Genomic DNA, 20,147 nt, shown 5'->3' on the forward strand with positions numbered 1-20,147 from the left:
AGAAGAGGGAAGGGAAGGAGGCAAGGGAAGGGAAGGAGGCAAGGGAAGGAGGGAAGAAAAGAGAAGAGGGAAGGGAAGGGAAAGAGGGAAGGGAAGGGGGGAGGGAAGGTGGGAAGGGAAGGAGGAGAGGGAAGGGAAGGGAAGGTGGGAAGGGAAGAGAAAGAGGGGAGGGAAGGGAAGGAGGGAAGAGAAAAGAGAGGGAAAGCAAGGGGAGAAGTGAAGGGAAAAAGGGAAATGAAGAAGAGAGGGGAGGGGAAGGGGAAAAAAAGCCTCACAGGTGTTTTCCATGCACAAGAAGGCTATCTATAATTATTCAAGCCAACAGGTCACTCCAGGTACATATAAAAAACAAAGCAGAGCTCGGCATGGTGGCTTCATGTGGACCAGCCTACAGTAGGCGCTCAGCAAACCCTGGCAGCTGGCATCTCCCAGCCTGGGGAAATTCTTGGTTCCCTGAGCCTTTCTGTGTCTGGGTGGGGGTGGAAAACCCCAGGAGTCCTGGCTCTGGGTCACAGCCAAGTATGTTGGAAAATCTCAGTGGCCAGGAGCCCCACTTTGAAAAACCCCTCCAATCACGCCAGGGTGGAACAGGACGGGCAACATTTCCAGGGAAAGGCATTTTAAAGACTTACCTCCTTGTCGATAGTTTTGTAGCCACACATGGTGTTGACAACTTCTGTCTGAAATGGAAAAGTATAATAGCTAATATTTATAATGCTTCTAACTCTAAAAGGCGCTATTATCCTACCCATTTTACAGATGAAAACTGAGGCACAGAGTTGCACTGTCCAGCAGGGATGGAGCTGAGATTCCAACCAGGCAGTCTGGCTTGAGTCTCCATCATAACCAGCTCATCCTCCAAGAAATGCCCAGTGAAAAAACTGTAGGAATGCTAGTTCCATGGCTTTTACATGGGAGAACCTTAGGTGGGCTGCCAAGGAACCCGCACACAGAGGTCCTCAACACATATTTGTTAACCAAGAAAATAAATGGATGAATGAATGAATTGGTGGTGATGATCAGAGAACCCACCTCCTAGGGCTATTTTGTACGTTAAAGTAAGACACACTGGTACCAAAACAGAGATATAGACCAATGGAAAAGAACAGAGGCCTTGGAGGCAACACAAGACATCTACAACCATCCGATGTTTGACAAACCTGACAATAACAAGCAATGGGGAAAGGATTCCCTGTTTAATAAATGGTGTGTGGAAAACCGGCTAGTGATGTGCAGAAAGCAGAAACCAGACCCCTTCCTGACACCTTACACTAAAATTAACTCCAGATAGCTTAAAGACTTAAACGTAAGACCTAACACCATAAAAACCCTAGTAGAAAATCTAGGCAAAACCACTCAGGACACAGGCATAGGCAAGGACTTCATAACCAAAACACCAAAAGCAATGGCAACAAAAGCCAAAATAGACAAATGGGACCTAATCAAACTCTACAGCTTCTGCACAGCAAAAGAAGCAGTCATTAGAGTGAATCGGCAACCAACAGAATGGGAAAAAATTTTTGCAGTCTCATATCCAGAATCTCTACAAAGAACTAAACAGATTTACAAGAGAAAAACAAGCCCATTCAAAAGTGGGCAAAGGATATGAACAGGCACTTTACAAAAGAAGACATACATACCATGCATCCCTGGTCTTTCCAAAAATACAGCCTGCCTGGGTTTGACCGTAGAATCAGTATGCTACAGGAGGCTCTTGTTCACAGGCCCCAAAACCAGGGTCCAGTGGCCTCTTCCATCCTGCACAGGGCCACAGGACAGGAGGTCAGAAAGAGGACTCCTGGGCAGCCAAAAGATCACAGCAGTGTTCGTGTGTGTATCCTTTCACCCTGAGCAGACTGAGCAGCTCACGGGACGGGGAGAGGGGCCTTCAGGACAAGTCCCCAAGGGATAGCCAACAATGGAGGGAAGGTGCATGAAAATTGGTCCCAAGAGCTCAGCAGGTACAGCACATGGAGCCATTTAAGGTAGAAGCACACTGCCCTCTGCACCAACAGCTCCCAGGGCTATATCCTGGTGTAAGCAGATTTTACAGGCTTATGTGAACATCTATGGCTCAAATCCTCTATAGGAAGCTCATGTAAGACATGTCTTTTAAAGATGAGTGTTAGGGAAAAAGTTACTTTCCCTGAGGAACTGAGATGTTCTGCTGAACAGCAACAATATAACAGACCATGTCTCCCTTTTCCCTTTGGCTGCCAGGAAACTCTAAGCCAGCACTCTCCAACCTTTTTGGCACCAGAAACAGGTTTCAATTTTTCCACAGGATGGGGTGGGGGCTGGGTGGAGACAGATGACTTTGGGATGAAACTGTTCCTGATTCTCATAAGGAGCACTCAGCCTAGGTCCCCTGTATGCACAGTTTACTATAGGGTTTGCACTCCTGTGAGACTCTCACGCCGCTGCTGATGTGACAGAGATGGAGCTCGGGCGGGAATGCTCCCTCACCCGCTGCTCACCTCCCCCGCTGCTCACCTCCTGTTGCATGACCTGCTTCCTACCAAGCCACTGACTGGTACTGGCTCACGGCATGGAGGTGGGGGAGCCCGCTCCAAGCCAGCAGACACTGGGCTCAGCTCCTTCCAGTGAGTCCATGAGGCCCTGAGGTTTATATAGCAGTATTTTATATTTTTCTCCATTGTCTAGTCCTCCTATCTGAGAAAACAATTTCCACAGCCCTGATTTTTAATGTTATTTTAGTTTTTTACACTACATTATTTCCTGGGTACTCATTCAAATCCCAGGTTGAATGGTGTAGCATAAAATAAATAATTTGGATACAAATCAACCAGCTCTACCGAGGAAGGGAACACCCTGTTTCACATTTAGAGAAACTCATCCAGCTGGGGTGGCACAGGGAGAATCAGTGGTAGTGTGTAACCCAGGTTCAGATAACCCCAGCCAGGGTAAGGTCCCTCCCTGCCCCAGTGCTCTCCTTCACATGCTCTCTGCAGACAGTGACCATCTTTACACCCCCAGCCCAGTCATCCCAGGACTTCAGACTCCTATTCCAACTGCACCTTTGACCTCCCTGCTGGGATGCTGAACAGGCTCTCAAACCCCCCATGTCCACGCTGAGCTCCTGGTCACTTAACCTGCCTCCTTGCGGTCCTCCCCTCTCAGGCAGTGGCAGCCCCGTCCTTCCTGTGGCTCAGACCAAAACCTCAATACCTCCTTGATTTCTCTCTTTCACTCACCACCCACATCTGATACACCAGCAAATCCCGTAGGCTTACTTGTAAAATATAGCCAGAATGTCACCACGTTTCGCCACTTCCACCGCCGCCACCGCCACCACCACCCAGCTCCGAGCATCTGTCTTCTCCTGCCTGGGGCCGGAATGCTGTGGGGAGCCCTTAGCTGTCAGCCCCCTGCAGTAACTACTTCATGTGATCATTCATTTTATATGTCAACATGACCGGCCCATGGGACACCCAGATATTTGGCCAGACATTATTCTGGGTGTCTCTGCATGAGGCTAATGTTTAAATCAGCATTGAGTAAAGCAGATGGCCCTGCCCAAGGGAGAAAGGTCTCATCTGATCACTGAAGGTCTGAACAGAACAAAAGCCCCTAACCCTACCCCTCCATCTACCGTGTCCTGCACCACAGCCAGGCAGATCCTGGTAAAACCAAGTCAGAATGCCACTCTTCCACTGTGGCCCTGTAGGGCCCCTGTCACTCAAGGGCGCCCCACAGTCCTGCCTGTGGCCTTCGGGGTGCCCACGACCTCCCTGACTCCACCTCCTACCATCATCCCCCGTGCTCCTCTGCCCCAGCCACTCTGTGCCATTTCTCAAACACCCTGGGGTGATTCCCATCTGAGGCCTCTGCACACGCTGTTCTCTCTGCCAGGCATGCCCCACCCCTAGGCACCTTCCTCACTTTCTTCAGAGCTTCACCCAGATCCCACCTTTCTCAGTGTCCAAAACTACAATTCATTTTTCTCCTTAGCATTTATGACCCTCTAACTATCTTTTACTTGTTTGGTCAGTTTTCTCCACTAGGACGTCACCTCCACGTGGGCAGAGACTTCATTTGCTATACCCCCAGAACGTGGAAATGTGTCTGGCACAGAGTAGGTTCTCAGCTAATATTTGTTGAATGAATGAATGAATGAATGAATGAATACAAGTTCGGCTTACACATCTCAGCTTGGGCATTCAGGTGCTGCTGCCCTGGGTGAAGTTCAGGATCGCCCCATGCAGGCCTCTTTGGAAACTCTGCTCCTCCTCAGCATCCCCCCTTCCCAGAGAACTACCCTAAAATGGCAGCTAACATTTCCAAACAAAGCTTCCCTCCTGGCCTGGCCTTTTTTAGAGCTAGTGCACTTGGCACTGGCTCTCTGACTCATGGGCAAGGCCCCCACCCGCAGCTGCTCGGTTTACAGAATCCGGCAGTGGGCACAGAATGGTGGAGATGTCAGGAGAGAAACTTTCCATGACTATTTGGGCCAAGAGTAATTGCAGAGCTCTCCACCTCGTTCCAATCCCGAAACGGTTTCTGGACACATTTGTCAAACACAAGGACTGATGAAGCCTTTCACTTAAGCGCTGACCACACAGGACATCATCCCAAATGACCGAGATGACAGAGGCAAGAGGATCATGCTGGGGAGAGGAGGAGGCTGGCATTTATGTCATCAGGCCCCCTTCCAAGCATCCTGCTGCTGCTGAGCACCAGGTCCTCAAGGCCAAAGACCAATGGAGATACGGGGGTCCTGCCCTGCCTCCCACCAACGCTGCAGAGCCAGCTACCCCCACTAAGCTCCCCTGGCCTGGACGCCTCTCCCTCCTGCCCTCAGCTGGCCTGCACAGTTCTCCAGAGTGTAGCTTGGCAACGCCTGCCTGCACTTCATCCTAGCTCTGCCAACCTTGGGCAAGACAGCCAGCCTTTGGGTGCCTCAGTTTCCTCATCTGTCAAGTAGGTAAAATAAGAGTACGTACCTCACAGGGTTGTGAAGGCGAAATGAGTAAATACCACCAAAGTGCCCAGAGCAGGCCTACACAAGGTAGGTGCTCAATAGATGTTAACCAACACCACTAAGAAAGACACAGCCAGGGCCGGGTACGGTGGCTCACGCCTGTAATGCCAGCACTTTGGGAGGCCAAGGCGGGCGGATCACGAGGTCAAGAGATCAAGACCATCCTGGCCAACATGGTGAAACCCCATCTCCACTAAGAATACAAAAATTGCTGGGTGTGGTGGTGTGTGCCTGTAATCCCGGCTACTAGGGAGGCTGAAGCAGGAGAATTGCTTGAACCCAGGAGGCGGAGGTTGCGGTGAGGAAACTGCTCCGCGGCACTCCAGCTGGCAACAGAGCAGACTCCATCTCAAAAAGAAGAAAAAAAGGTCATGGCCTTCCCATGCCAACCCCCAGAAGCTCCACTTTCAGCAGCCCTTAAGAATCAGGAAAGCCTCCTCTCTGCCACCAATTCCTAATTCCCCACTATTCACCCACACCACCCATCTTCAATTTGGGAAGAGAGACAAGAGAAGAGCTGGACCATCTGGGGTCCCCACAGCCCCCCACCCGCCACAGGAGCGGTGGCTACCGTGTTCCGGATGCAGCAGGTGTAGGGCACCCCGCAGGCCAGGGGGCCGGGAGCGCTGCAGTCATGGTACTGGTTCTTGCTCCAGTCTCGGTAGTCCTCCCCGCCACAGCACTTGAACTGAGGAGGGAAGCAAGTGGGAAAGAGGAGCGGCCGTCATCGCCCAGGCCCCGCTCAGACGACAGGAAGGGGCCCTGCCCACAGACGGCCGCAGTTTATTATGTGGGTCACCTTGGTGCAGGGAGAGGCTGTACGCTTTCAAGTCGGAGCTGTCAAAGTGTGGCATGGCTGCCCCTTATTGGGATATCGGGATGGTGACTAGACACCAGAAGGAAAAGTCCTTCCTTGACAACTGGCCTCTGCCTTCATCTTCATGTCCCCGGTGCAGGTGCTGGGCTGGAAAAGATGGCCTTTAAAGTCCCAGAGACCAAGCATGATTCTGTGAAAGTCCCTGCACCTCAACTGCCCTTCGTACCCGCCCTAGGAGCCGCCCCGTCCAGCTTGGCTGGCCCTGCCCTTAGTAAGGAGGGCATCTGCACCTCACATCCCGCCTGGGGCTCTCCCCTTAGCCAAGCCCCTCCCTACCTCCCCTCCCTGCTCCTGTAGGAAGTAGTTGGTGACCCTCCTGAGGGCTGATGTGTGCCTGGCATTGTTCTGGGTACTGGAGAGACAGGGTGAGCAAAGCAACGCAGCCCCTGCTCAGGTGGAACGCATTCCAGTGGAGGGACAGAGGGTGAGCACTGGTTGAAAAGGTCAGGGAGGCCTTGCTGTGCACCCCGGAATGGAGAAATAGGGGAAGAATGGGGAGGGGCGGCTCTAGGTTGGGAGGTCACAAAAGGGCTCTCTGTAGAGAGGATATTTCATCTGAAACATGGAAACAGAAGAAGCCAGCCGATTCATGCAAAGGCCCCACGCAGAAACAAGCTTGTATTTCAGCAGCAGGTGCAGAGACCAGCAAGCCTGGAACAGAGAGAGTGCAGAGCATGAGGTTGAGAGGCGGGCACAGGCTGGACCATGTGACCTCCTTTGCCAGCCAGCTGAAGCAGGGAGCTGGGACTGGAGGGTTCAACCAGGGCTGTGGTAGGCGTCCTGGAAGCCAGACACTCTTCCAGAGTCCCCACGGTACCCCTTAAGCTACCAGGTTTTGGGACATGGAAGTGTCTTTCTGCAATGCAGTTCAAAGGGCATTTGCTTTGCAATGGAACAGAGCCAAGGTCAAATCCTCAGACCACCACTCCCTGCTGTGCAACCCCAGGCAAGCTGGTCAGCCTCTCTGAGCCTCAGATGGTTGTCTGTAAAGCAATAATAAGGATGGCAGCTCTGCACAGCTGAGCTGTGATGACGTAGAGCGTCATACATGAGGCACTCAGCCCTGGGCCTGGCACCAAGAAAGTGCTCATTCAGCATTAATCACCTCCTACCTCCATCCACCCCAGGAAAAATGAAATCCTAAGCCACCTAAAGGCGGGTTCCAATAAAAACATCTCACTCTACCCAGAGCAGAACTCAGCTCTCCCGGCCCAAGCTGGCAGGCACATCCCTGGCAGAAAAAGGCTTTCCAGAGGGCCGCACCTGTTGTGACTGAAGGGAAGGTCTGGGCCAAGGGAGCAGCCACAGCAGGTGGCCCTGTGCGTGGGGAGAGACTGGTCCCCACTGGGGGCTGGCACAGGGGCCCAGGCCAGCTGAAGCCCCTGAGGCTAGATCCTAGGAAGTCCTGCCCCTGCTGAGTGGGCCTGCAGCCCCCACTCTGCTTGTCCTCACCTGGGAGTATGTACCAATGATCCCCACAGCTGGCACTGTTGTCTCACCCTGTGACTGGCACTGTTCTAAACATGTCTCCTGAATTAAGTCAAGGTAATCCTCATGACGATGCCCCAAGAGCTTCCTGTCATTGTTCTGCTTATGCAGGTGAGGAAGCTGAGGCTCAAGTGAAGTTGATGTACAAAAGCCACCCAAGGACAGAAGTTGGCCCTACCACTGCTATTGTTGTTGTTGTTGTTATTATTATTATTATTATTATTATTACTGCACCAACAGATTTAGATGGACCTAGAGGGAAGAGATGGTGTCCCAAAAGGAACAGGATCATCATCACACTCAAGGAGGTATCATGGAAGGAAGGAAGCAGTCTGGTTCAGTGTCCCATATTTGGGGGAAACTGAAATCAGTGAAGAGCTTTCTCCCCATCAGTGCCGTCTTTAACTTGGCAAGGAGTGACTTGTCACTGAAGGGACTTGGCAGAGGGGCTCTGGACTGGGGCAGGTTGCTCGCCTCAAGGAAGGAGGATCCTTGCCCATTGGAGGGTGGTGTCCTGGGACCCTTCAAGGCTGCCTATAGCAACACCTGACCTTGTTGTGTTTAGGGATGGCGGCAGGAAGCCAGTGTAACTGGAGAGGGACAGAAGGGTAAGAAGGTGTGGGGCCAGGAATGTGGGCAGAGGACTGGCTAAGAAGGTTGGGCCCTGGCCTCCCCATCCTTAGTGGGCGGTCCACAGCCACCCTTGCCACCCAGCCTGGCCAGCCACCTGCTTTGGGAATGGATAAGTTACCCCTCACCCCATCTTCTTGCAGGGGTCCGGATGGGGAGTTAAGGGCATGGGAGGAGCATCTCTACCCTGAAGCGCCTGGCTCACCTTTTTCTGAACAAAGTCCATGATGTTTTTGAAGTCCAGATCGTCATAGTAGTTCTCAATTCCTCTTCGAATGTTGTCATTCAGGAAGTCAATGGTCTATTCAGAGGGAGAAATTACAAAGGAAAAGAACCACACACTCCCAGAGTCCATCCCAAGATTTCCCAGAAGCCTGGATGGGTAGAGAAAGCCCTGCCAGCATGGGGCGCCCCCTCCACTCCCCACCCTGAACGCCTGCCCACGACCTCCCTGCCCACACATCCTCCCATGCCTCCAGTGCTCAGCTGATGCCTGAGTCTCTGTGCTATGTCCCAGCAGGAGTAATTCACTCCACTCCCTTTACAGACCAGACAGCCCAGGCCTTCAGAGGCTGCGGCTATGCTTGGGGACACACAGCTCTGATGCAGCCATGCCTGAGCTGAGACTTGGCTGTCCTGGTTCCAGACCGGTGCTCTTTCTACGGCCCAGGATGGGCCCACACTGAAATCCTCCCTTTGCCCTCCAGAGCCCCTCTCCACACTCCTCTACCATCCAACGTCTTGTTTTACAGATGAGGAGACTGAAGCTTGGGGAGGGAGTGAGGTCACAGAGCAGGCTGGGTGGGGTCTTGCCAGTGCTGGAATTCGGGTCTGCTGATCTCCCTCAGGGGCTGCCCTCTTCATCACTGCAGCGCTCAGTCCCCCTCGGCTGGGGCTGAGACAGTCCCCGCCCGGAGGAACATGGCAGGCCGCCCTCTCCCAGCCACGCTGCACTTTCTGGATCAACAGCCCAGCTGTTGTGCTGAGATCCGAGAGCACAAAGGGCCCCACAGTAGGAAGGGGTGGGGGCAGGAGCGTGGGCAGCCCAGCTCGCTGCGACAATCGCAGCTTTCAGAGCACGGAGGTCGAGTATCACAGAGACTGCAGACAGAGAGGGCATTCTCGGCTCTGGGGCCGGACAGAAGAGCCAGACAATTCCCGGGGGTGGCACCACAGGGTACGCTGGGACAACAGAATCCTGGCTCCAGGCCCCATCACAGCTCACTTCTCCTCTTTGGGCCTCAGCTTCCCCACTGTGAACCTATAGGCCTGTCTTTAAGGTAACTTCCAGCTCTGAGGATCAAAAACCAAGTCCCAGAGGGGCTGTCAAGCCTCATAATCAAGGACACCGTCCCTGCAGCGACCCAGGCGTCAGCTACTTCTTTTAACTTCTGAGCCTCTGTTTGCTTACCCGCAAAATCAGGAGGAAAACACTCTCTGCCTCATAGAAATGTTGTGAGATTTCAATAAAAAGCTGCGAAGGTGTTTAGCAGGACACCAGGCACATCGTAGTCCTGGTGTTATTATTCTAGATTTGCGTCTATTCTTCCAGGAGACAAATACCCTCTGGCACTACGTCACACCCACGTCATTGGTGGAAAACAAATCCCATGGGAAACTGAGGCCCCAACTCTTGTTCAAAAAACTGACTGCAATCGCGGCAGCCTCCAGGGCACAAATTCTGGCTCTACTGTCACAAATATTTTGCAGCCCAGAGTGGGGTGGCTGGTCCAAGGTCACCCAGCTCGTCACTGGCAAAGAGATGCCGGGACCAGGGTGTTAACCAGCCTGACACACTTGAAGGTGCTAAGATAAGAAACCAAGGTTCAGTTTTGGGGCCATCTCCCAAAATTATCTCCAGGATCAGGAAAACAGGAACAAAGACTACAGCACCCAGTTCCCCGCTGAGCCTCCCTCTGCTCAAAGCCAAGGTAAAGAAGGAGATGGGCTCAGGGAAACCGGCCTCCCTGGCCAGAAGGAAAGCCCTCTGCTGATGATAAACAGCAGCCCTGGAACGGGCCTGGGACTACAGAAGACTGGAGCTAGCCCGAAGAGAAGAGAGGAGATGCAGGCTTCTGTGAGCAGCTCTCAACTCACCAGCCCATGGCCCTTCGAGGGCCTGGCACTAGGCCCCAGGGCAGAAGTTGGGTGGGAGGATTGCCTTCCAGCTAAGCAGCTCAGGCAGAACAAGGACTGTCGTGGCCCCAGGTCCACCCTCCCAGATGCCCCCAGGTCATGAAGCTTTTCCACACTTGGGTGCCTGCTCCTCTGGGTGATGAAGGGACAGGAGAGCTGGCTGGGATATGGTTGAGGGTGCCTAAAAAAAAGGACACCAGGGTGGGGCCAGTCTGCCAGCCAGGGTGGGGCAGCGGAATGAGCTCACAGCATGGAACGGCACCCTGGGCTGAGCTACGTACACATGGGGTGCCGCCAGGGTCAGGGCCTTACCGAAGGCCACATGTCGGGAGGTTCCTGCCAGGCGGCTTCCCCCTACTCCGGAGGCAACATAGACACAGTGCTGGCCCACCATGTCCCTCTGCACCTGCCCTGGCCCACTGGCCTACTCACAACACCCCCACTGGCCACTATGCTGTTCGGACTCCCCCAGAGCTGGCAAGTGGGTGGGATGAAGGTGGGAAGCCCAGGGCAGGAAGGAAGAGAAGCAGCAGAGTAGAGTCTGCTCTGTGGCCATGGGGAAAGGCTCTGGCTCTCTGCTGAGCAGCCCCAGCCTGCCTCCCCAAACCCTCCCGGTGCCTGGGCACTTTCCAAGGTTCGATTTCGAGAGGGGCCTCTGAAAATTAGGCCTTCCATCTGGTAAGCTGAACCCAGTTGCTGCGGAAAGGGCGGCCCCGATGGAGGCCTCTCTGAGTGGGCAGGAGCGACAGATGTCCCTGGGCTTCGTGGACAGCAGCTGCCCCCAACGCCCGTCAGGGAGCTCTTTGGGGCTCTTGCAAGTATGCGCTACTTGTGCATGTGTGCACGTGTGCATGTGTGCCAGGAGATGAGGAGGACACTGGGATGGTTCCGTGGGGGTAATGGGGGGTGGGGGGTGTGCATGACAAGATCCCATGAGGTGAGCTGGCTGTGCAGTTTACCTGTAAAGTGCTATGCCAACACTGACAGCACTGGTAACATTCAGAGACACCAGGGAGCCACTCAGAGGACAGGAAAGAATTCTAGCTTCCTCTGCCATTCCCAGAGGCCCGATGTACCCAGTACCACCGCCCCCACCCCATTCCCCTCTAAACCAGGCCATGCCAGCAGAGGCAGCGCTAGTGAGGACTAAACCAGGCTAAATTAAGCAAAGAGTAAGCAAACATCAAAGGCCACAGGGTTTGAAAGCATGTTGTTTAAAGCACCAGAGAAAGCTATGAAGAACTGTCCTTTCTAGCTTTGTCTTTTAAATCTAGTTTTAAAGATATCTGAAGCCTACACATCACCTCTCTCTCAGGGTTTTTTAATGAATGAAGAATTGAAGGGAGCGGGGCATGTGGCGGCATCTCCTCCAGCACAGAGGCCAGAGGGATAGAAAAAGGAGTGGAGGGGCCAGCGGCTGGAGCCTCCCACCAGGCCCACTGCCTGCACAGGACCAAGACCCCCTCTGAGAAAGGAGCAGCCCGGGGCTCCTCCAGGCTGCCTCTGGCTAACACCGCTTCCATGCAGCCTGAGACCTGAGGCTGGGAAGGCCCTGCTGCTGGCCTAGTGCGGACCTAGTTCTCAAACTTGGAGGACGAGCTGGTCACAGTGGCCGCTGCCTATAATCCCACTACTTTGGGATGCCGAGGCAGGAAGATCACTTGAGTCCAGGAGTTCGAGACCAGCCTGGGCAATATGACGAGGCCTCATCTCCACCAATCAATCAATCAATCAATCAATATCCAGGCATGGTGGCATGCACCTGTAATCCCAACTATTCAGGAGGCTAAGGGTGGGAAGATCGCTTGAGCCTGGGAGCTGAGGCTGCAATGAGCTGTGGGTACACAACTGTACTCCAGCCTGAGTGACAGAGCAAGGCCCTGTCTCAGAAACAAAACAAAATAAAAACTTGGAGGAGAGGTGCGTGGTCTAGGATTTTCCTCCTTCCTTTTTGCCTGGGGCCGAGCCATCATCTTAGCCTTTCCCCTGTCCCTCTAGAATGGGGACTTGTTCTCATTGACCCCACACCCTAGCCTCTGCTCCAGTCCCAGTAGAGGCCCAATCTGCCAACCTGGAGTGGAAGAGAACCAGGGAGCCAGAAGAAAAGAGTATGTGGGAAGGGGCATGTGCAGTGAGCAGCTCCCAGACCCTTCCTCAGACCTGGCCGGAGTCACAGGTTCATAACCATGGTGGGGGAGCGTTGTGTTTCAGTGTCCCTGGGACTGGGGGCTCCAGCCTCACTCCCCGACGGCCGTCCACAGTGGGGCACACCTCGGGGGGTGTCTGGCCAGACCAGCAAGGAGCACTCTCTACTTCTAGATGGCCAGCAGTTCTGCTATAGGTGGGCAGGATACACAGCTGGCCCTCCACATCCACGGGTTCTGTACCCGCAGATTTGAACAACAGTGGATGGAAAATATTTGGGAAAAAGGAACAATAAAAATAACACAACAGTAAAAAATAATACAAATTAAAGAACAATGTACCATAAACAACTTTCTACACAGCTTTTACACCGTATTAGGTATTTGGTTTTTTTGTTTTGTTTTGTTTTTTTGAGACAGAGTCTCGCTCTGTCGCCCAGGCTGGATGGAATGCAGTGGCGTGATCTTGGCTCACTGCAGCCTCCACCTCCCAGGTTCAAGTGATTCTCTTGCCTCAGCCTCCCATAGTAGCTGGGATTACAGGTGTCCACTGCCATGCCTGGCTAATTTTTGTATTTTTACTAGAGATGGGGTTTCACTATGTTGGTCAGGCGTCTCGAACTCCTGACCTCAAATGATCCACCTGCCTCAGCCACCCAAAGTGATCTGGGATTACAGGTGTGAGCCACCACACCTGGCCCTGTATTAGGTATTTATAAGTAATCTAGAAGTGATTTACGGGAGGATGAGTGCAGATTATATTCAAGTACTACACCATTTTATATAAAGGACTTGAGCATGCATGGATTTGGGTACCCTTTGGTGGGAGGGGCATGTCCTGGAGCCAATCCTCCTTGGACACCAAGGGCAACTGTATATATTCAGGTGCTTGGCTGAGAGAGCCCTGGTGCCACCTACTTTCTCCTGCCTCTGGCCTCAAGGTTGTGCCCTGAGCCAGCTTGTGCCAGTGCCAGGATAAAATAGGCAGGCTGGTGCTCCCTGCTGTTCCCTGACCACACTGTCAGGTAGGACCACAACGCCCACTAATCCTGCCCTGGTAGTAGAGAGGAGGCTGAGATGGGGGTATAGACACACCCACTAGTGCCCAGACCCTCCAAGTGCCCACATTCAGCTGCATGTGGCTGGGAGCATGAGGAGCTGCCCACCTCTGACACCTGACACCCTCAGAAGAAGCCCCAGAATAAGCTGGGACAAGAGCAGGGGTCAAGAGGGCTGAGACCCAGACAGCTGGGGAAGTCGCTCAGTCCTCCTCCAGCCCCTGGCTGGGGTCAGGGCATCATACTTCCCCTGCTCCCAAGGCCTGCTCTGTGCCCAGATCCCCAGTGCATGGCCACTTGCCCCTGTATCAGTGGAGAAGCTGCCCCAGTCCAACTGTCAGGCCATGCTGGCAGCAGAAACCTTGCCCAGGGTCAGGGGCTGGGGGAGATTTTTCCTTATATCCAGGAGTCTGTTTAGCTGGCCATAAACTGGGCCTGGGCTCCAGCCAGGAAAGCACTAACCCATAGCCCCTGGAAAGCCGCAGGCTGGCCAGAAGCTCTGCTGTCTGCACAGAGAGGCTGCCCCACGGGCAAATGGAATAAAGATTTCTCCCCTGAAGATGCTGGAAAGAGAAGCAGCATCTGGATCTGCCAGCTCCAAGCAGAGGCTCTGACAAGCAGAAAAGAGGCAAAAAGAGGGGCAGGTAGAATAGAGGAAAAGGGAGAAGCAGCCCCATGGACAAATGGAATAAAGCCTGTTTCCTAAGACTCATAAAACAGGAAGTCCCCTGGACTCCAGGGCTATAGACTTGCCTGTGGTTAGGTCCCACTGCAGGAGGCCCCGGCAGAACAGGTGTGGTCCCTGCTCCCACCTGGGCTAGAATGACAGGCACTCCCATGAACATTTTCACAGGGCCAGAACCTGGGCCATCTGAGAGCTCTGCACAACCCAGAGTGTGGGACAGCACCTGCTGCCTTGACAGCAACTGCTGACAAGAAAAATAATTTGTCTGGGTATAGGGTGCACGCCTGTAATCCCAGCTACTTGGGAGGCTAAGGCCGGAGGATCGCTTGAGCCCAGGGGTTCCAGGCTGTGGTGAGCTATGATCGCACCACTGCTCTAGCCTGGGCGACAGAGACTCTACCTCAAAAAAATAAAAATTTTTTTTAAAAAAAGATAATTTGGCCCACGGTCCTGACGCATGTCTCAGCAGTGACTGTCGATGCACCAGGACCAAGCTGTCTGGGGTGGGGAGGGGTGCAGGCTGGGCAGTGGACACAGGGAATGGGGCTTCTGCAAACATGCCCTGCTCTTCAAGCCCCGCCTATGGCAGCAATATAGGATGAGGCAAAGGAAGATTATGGGAGGAAGACGGAGCCCTGGGTTGGAGTCTGCCCTGCTCCACCACCAGCTTCTTGTGGGGCCTTGACCACGATATGCCAGAACCATGCCCACTCCTTCACATGCATTCTCTCACCAAATCTGTGAGCTCGTAGGTGTCGCCTACTAATCCAAGAGGCCAGGTAACTTGCCCAAGGTGGCACCGCTAGTATGAGGCGCGTACATCCTGCCTGAAGGAGCTGAGGACCGGGAGCCATGAGAACCTTTCCAGCTCTAAGGGGCCCTGATTCTGCAAGCCCTGCCAGGGCCGGGACGCCAGGCATCACCCTGTCAACCTGCCCCTCCCCTCACTCCTCTAGCCAGCAAACGGCCTCTGCCAGTACTGCCTCCAAAACATACAACAAATCGCCTTTTTGGCCCAGCCCCACCGCTTCCACCTCGGTCCAAGCCGTCTTACCCCATTCCCAGGATGGCCCCCACAGCCTCCCAGCTAGGCCCCCAGGTAAATTCTCAACTCCCCACTGTCCATTCCTCAACTCAGCAGCCAGGGTCAAATATAAACTGGGTCACATCACTTCCCACATAAGACTCTCCAATGGCTCCTATCACCTCTAGGCTCCTAACTCATGGCCTACAAGGACCTGTGTAACCTACCTGGCCAGCCGTTTCGACTTCACCCTCCGCCCCTCTCCACCTCACCCTCCCTCAGCCACGTGGCCTCCACACTGTTTTGCTCACATGCCAAGCTCATTTCTGCTCAGCTTCCCTCTGCTGGGACCTCACTCAGCGGGCAACTTTCACCACTTCAGCACGGTCTTCCCATCTCCTCCCCAGGCACTCTCATGTCAGCCTGGTTCATTTTCTTAGTCGCCGCTTTACTTGTTCAGTGCCCATCATTCTCAGGGCAGGTTATCTGCCCTGCTCACTGCTGCACCCACAGTTAACAGCCCAAGGCACCCACAGTGGGTGCTCCATATATTCATGGCCAATACACAAATCCACAGGCCTACCTGGTTCCGGAAGATCAAGGCCACCACGCCACCAATGAGCTCCATGATGAGGCAGATCCCCAGGATGTACATGAACTGGAAAAGAGAATTCAGAGACTCACCTGGAGCAGGGCAGAGGGCGCACTATCTGCAGGGCACTGGAAAATGATAAATCGAGTGGCCTTGCAGCAGTGCACTAGAAACCAGAACTGCTGCCCATCATGGGAGGATGGTTTATGAAGACCATGCAAGCACACGGAGAAGCGTCCCTGGGGAGCTCCTATTGGCTCCCGCGTCTCCGCCCCTTCCTCCTATAAGAACGTGGACATGGACAGGCATGCCCCAGGGAAACCCACCTCTGGAGCCAAAGGGCAGGACTCAGCTGTCCCAGCCAGAGCCTTACCTCCATTTGTCCCAGGGGTCTATGTGGAAGAGCATGCCCTTTCCCCACCACGATGAGGGGAGCTGGGCCTCACTGCCACTGAGCTAGAGGGGCCGGGCCTGGCTTAATGGGCAGACTGGGGCAGTATTTCCAGCTCCCCACAGAGACCCCTCAGATATGACTTCCCAGATCCCCCAGAGTGGGTGAGGGGGATGCCTGAAGCTTAGAGGATATGCACCTCACCTCTGCCCTTTACTAGAGAGCAGCCATTGTCCAAACTGATTTCAGCAACTTCCAGCCTCAAGCAGCACCGAAACCCTTCTGGTAGGGGATTCCCGTGTGAGGAGAGACAGTGAGGTCAAGAGACACATGAGCGCAGAGTAAGGGATCTGCCTCCTCACTACCCCCAGCTCTGCGGAGTCATCCCTCACTCCACAATAATGGGATGCAGGTAGGGTTGACTCCCCATGCCCCATCCCAGAATGGGCACATGGCCCAAGCCAGGGCCACCAGAGTATTGGGACTTTGGCCAGAGCTGGTAGGAAGGATTCCCTGGGATCTAGAACCATAAGAACTCTGCTAGCCCAAGGCAGGCCGTGACTACTGCAAAGGGAGCAGCCCCCGCTGGGAGGGGCTGGGGAGACTGCCCAACCCTGCCCAGGGGCGCCATCTAAACCTCTGGACCCAATGTGGGTTTGCTGGTTGTATGAGCTAACAACTCACCACCACCTCCTTTTATTGTCTTTGCTTGCTCTCATTTGAGTGTGGTTTTTCCTACGTGCAACTGAGGGTCCCGATGAACACAGAGTTTAAGTAAGAACAGTATTCAAATCAGCTTTTACATGCAGAAAGGGAGGTGGCCTGGGCACTCTTAGGCCAATGCTGTCAGATGGGCTGATCTAAGAAACTCTCTAGAGGAGCTGGTTTAAGGCAGGGACAAAAGAAACTGAGCTGCCCAAGGGCACACGGGCAGGCACCCCAGCTCTCCTGGGGAGTCCCAGCTGAGGGGTGGTGCGGTCCACTCACTGCTTGGAGAAGGAACAGGTTGTCACGGAGGGATGCCAGCACACCAATGAAGGACACCATGAACATGACGACGCCCAGGAGGATGAGGATGATGGCCGGAGCCAGGAAGGCACTTTCGAGGGTTTTATATTTCTGCCGCTCGACCTCTGCATAGATCCCCACGGACAGGACCAGGGCCCCGATCAGCTGTAGCAAGAAAACAGAGGGTGAGAGAGAGACTGAGGTCACTTGATTCTCCTGCAAAGATCTGGGGCTGTGGTACCTGCTGTGGGGGAGGCTTGTCCCAAGTTATAACACAGAAAGGGCCCTGTAAGGGGCTGAACTGTGTTTCCCCAAAATTCCTCTATTGAAATCCTAACCCCCAGTACCTCAAAATGTGACTCTATTTGGAGACAGGGCTCTTAAAGAACTAATTAAAGTCAAAATGAGGTCACCAAGGTGGCCCTAATCCAATATGACTGGTGTCCTTATAAGAGGAAGAGATTCCCCCTCCCCAGACCTTGGCGACAGGACCGCACAGGATGGGGCGGGGAAATAATAAAAAATAAATAAATAAATAAGAGGAAGAGATTAAAACAGACATGCACAGAGGGAAGACCGTGTGAACGCACAGGGGAAGGCAGTGTTTACAAGCAAGAGAGGCCTCGGAAGAAATCAACCCTGCCACCTTGATCTTGGACTTCTAACCTCCAAAACTGTAAGAAAATAAATGTCTGTTATTTAGGTCATTCAGTCTGGTACTTGATGATATAGCAGCCCAAGCAGACTACTACAGACCCAGTGTGGAGATGCCACTTTAGAGGACAGTAGACATCGCTTCTCAGCATTTTGGCTAAGATCAAGTGTAGAGAGTATAGATGGGTTGGGGGAAATGCTGCTGGCTGGAGGGTCCAAGAACATGGGTTCGAGCCCCAGCTCCGCTACTGGTGAACCCTTGGCTTTGGACAGGCATTTGACCATGTGAGTCTGTGTCCTCATCTGAAAGACGGGCATGAAGACATTCGCTTCTGCACTGCTCACACCACGGCTTTCACGACAGAATGAACGTGGAGACACTACAAACCCAAAAGTACAAGGCCGTGTAATGCATATGAAACAGGCAGGTCATCCAAAGGAAATTCTGGAAGTGCTCAAGGGGACAGACATTTCACACAGTACCATAATATAGAATTTACTTTCAGGATGACCTCTGAGAAGGCTAAAGGTTGGAGCAGACGGAATTTTGAGGGAATTTGCCAGTAGAATCCCTCATTCTCAACTGTTCTTTTTTTTTTTTTTTCAAGATGGGGTTTCACCATGATGGCCAGGCTGGTCTTGAACTACTGACCTCAGGTGATCCACCCACCTCGGCCTCCCAAAGTGCTGGGATTACAGGAGTGAGCTACCACACCCAGCCATTCTCAACTTTTCTAACAGTAGAAATACTGTTTTAGAACACTCCGTAACTTTCCACCAGGAAAACCCAGGCTCCTTGCTGCTTGTCAACTGCCCACACCAGGGTGTGCAGGTGTGCCCACCCCAGGGCCTTTGCACAGGCAGTTCTGACTGCCCCAGACCCCCGCATGGCTCACTCTCCCACCTCCTTCTCTTCTTCGTTCAGTTGCCACCTGCTCAGGGGGCCCTTCAGAGCCAATTTATTTACAGGTAGAAAGTCCCTCCCTGTGAAACTCCTGATCTCCTTTCTCTTTTTTATTTTCTCCTTTGCACTACCAGTATTTAACATACTACACTATTTCTGTTTTGTTTTGTTTTTTTAATCTGTCTTTCTCACTAAAACATAAGCTCCAGGAGGGATTTTTCGATTGCTTCAGGCATCCCCAGCACCCAGACATCCTGACACTGAGAAAGTATTATCAGCATTTATGATCAACGTCTGCTGAATGAACAAGGCCTGGACTTTCCAACAGACCCTTTGAGTTCAAGTCAGGCACTGTCTACCCAGTCCTCTGCCTTTCCAAGGATTCTGACTTTCTGGGCCACATGTTCTGGAGGACAGGGACAAATCATCAGATAACTGGACTTCTCCACTAAGCTGAAGGCAGCATGGGAGAGTGAGTGGAAGACATGGCGCTGTCAGCTAGGGTCCAAGGAAAGGAAGAGACGATACAGACAGATGTTGGCGGGAGGTGGCATGAGCATAGCCACCCCAGTGTCACCACACGGAACACCAAGCAGGCCGCCCCTCCAGCCAATCACAGAGCTGCCTGAGCCTTAAACTGACTTCATGGGTCTCCTTACCTATCATCATGTCCTCAAGTAGATGCCCGTGACCTCCTTCTAAAGAGGGCTAGCTAAGTCCTGAGTAAAGGGAAGTGACTGCCTCCTCCTAAGCTTGGATGCGTGACAGGGATGCCAAAAGTCAAACACGCAGACCGAGCTCATGCAGAAACACTGGATAACAGAGGATTACCAAGAAATCATCTCATTTGGATCCAGTACTCTCCTATGTTTCCAGGCTAAGTGCCATTCTCCTCGGTTTGAAAAGTTAATCCGGGATTACTGAGACCCTTCCCCCAAGTCTAGAAGGATGCCTTTCCAACACACAGGCCAGGAGGGGCTCAAGACACTGACAGCTCGGCCACCAGCCACTTACTAACAAGTTAGCTTTATAAGGCAGGACACACACACACACACACACACACACACACACACACGTACTCACTCCCTATAGGAAAAGGGAGACCATGAAAAATACCTACTTTTGGTAGAGAAAGGCAAACCAGAGACTAATTGGTCAGTCATGCTGCAAAACCCAAAACATGGAGAAATCACTGTTTGAGGATGGCCTAAGTGCCCCAGGTCCTCGGAGAGCAATGGTGAGTAGCCTTTAAAAAGCCAAGTCCGGCCAGGCACGGTGGCTCACACCTGTAATCCCAGCACTTTGGGAGGCTGAGGCAGTTGGATCACCTGAGGTCAGGAGATCAAGACCAGCCGGAACAACATGGTGAAACCCTGTCTCTACTAAAAATACCAAAAATTAGCCAGGCATAGTAGTGGGTGCCTGTAATCCCAGCTACTCGGGAGGCTGAGACAGAAGAATCGCCTGAACATGGGAGACAGAGGTTGCAGTGAACCGAGATCATGCCATTGCATTCCAGCCTCGGCAGCAAGAGCAAAACTCCATCTCAAAAAA

At 53.1% G+C, this 20,147-nt stretch overlaps 1 protein-coding gene across 1 annotated transcript in view; it reads right to left on the minus strand.

The window, feature by feature from the left end:
• Nucleotides 1-20,147, minus strand: part of TSPAN15 (tetraspanin 15) — a 54,327-nt gene that overhangs the window by 2,503 nt on the left and 31,677 nt on the right. Inside the window, exons 2-6 of the mRNA XM_017548918.2 lie at nt 17,015-17,200; nt 15,628-15,702; nt 8,203-8,298; nt 5,574-5,690; nt 633-680 (exon numbers count right to left, since the gene is read on the minus strand). Coding sequence (XP_017404407.1) covers nt 633-680; nt 5,574-5,690; nt 8,203-8,298; nt 15,628-15,702; nt 17,015-17,200 — 522 coding nt within the window. The remainder of the gene's footprint in view (nt 1-632; nt 681-5,573; nt 5,691-8,202; nt 8,299-15,627; nt 15,703-17,014; nt 17,201-20,147) is intronic.

This window comes from Cebus imitator, unplaced genomic scaffold (assembly GCF_001604975.1).
Source record: "Cebus imitator isolate Cc_AM_T3 unplaced genomic scaffold, Cebus_imitator-1.0 Scaffold215, whole genome shotgun sequence".
Taxonomy (NCBI): domain Eukaryota; kingdom Metazoa; phylum Chordata; class Mammalia; order Primates; family Cebidae; genus Cebus; species Cebus imitator.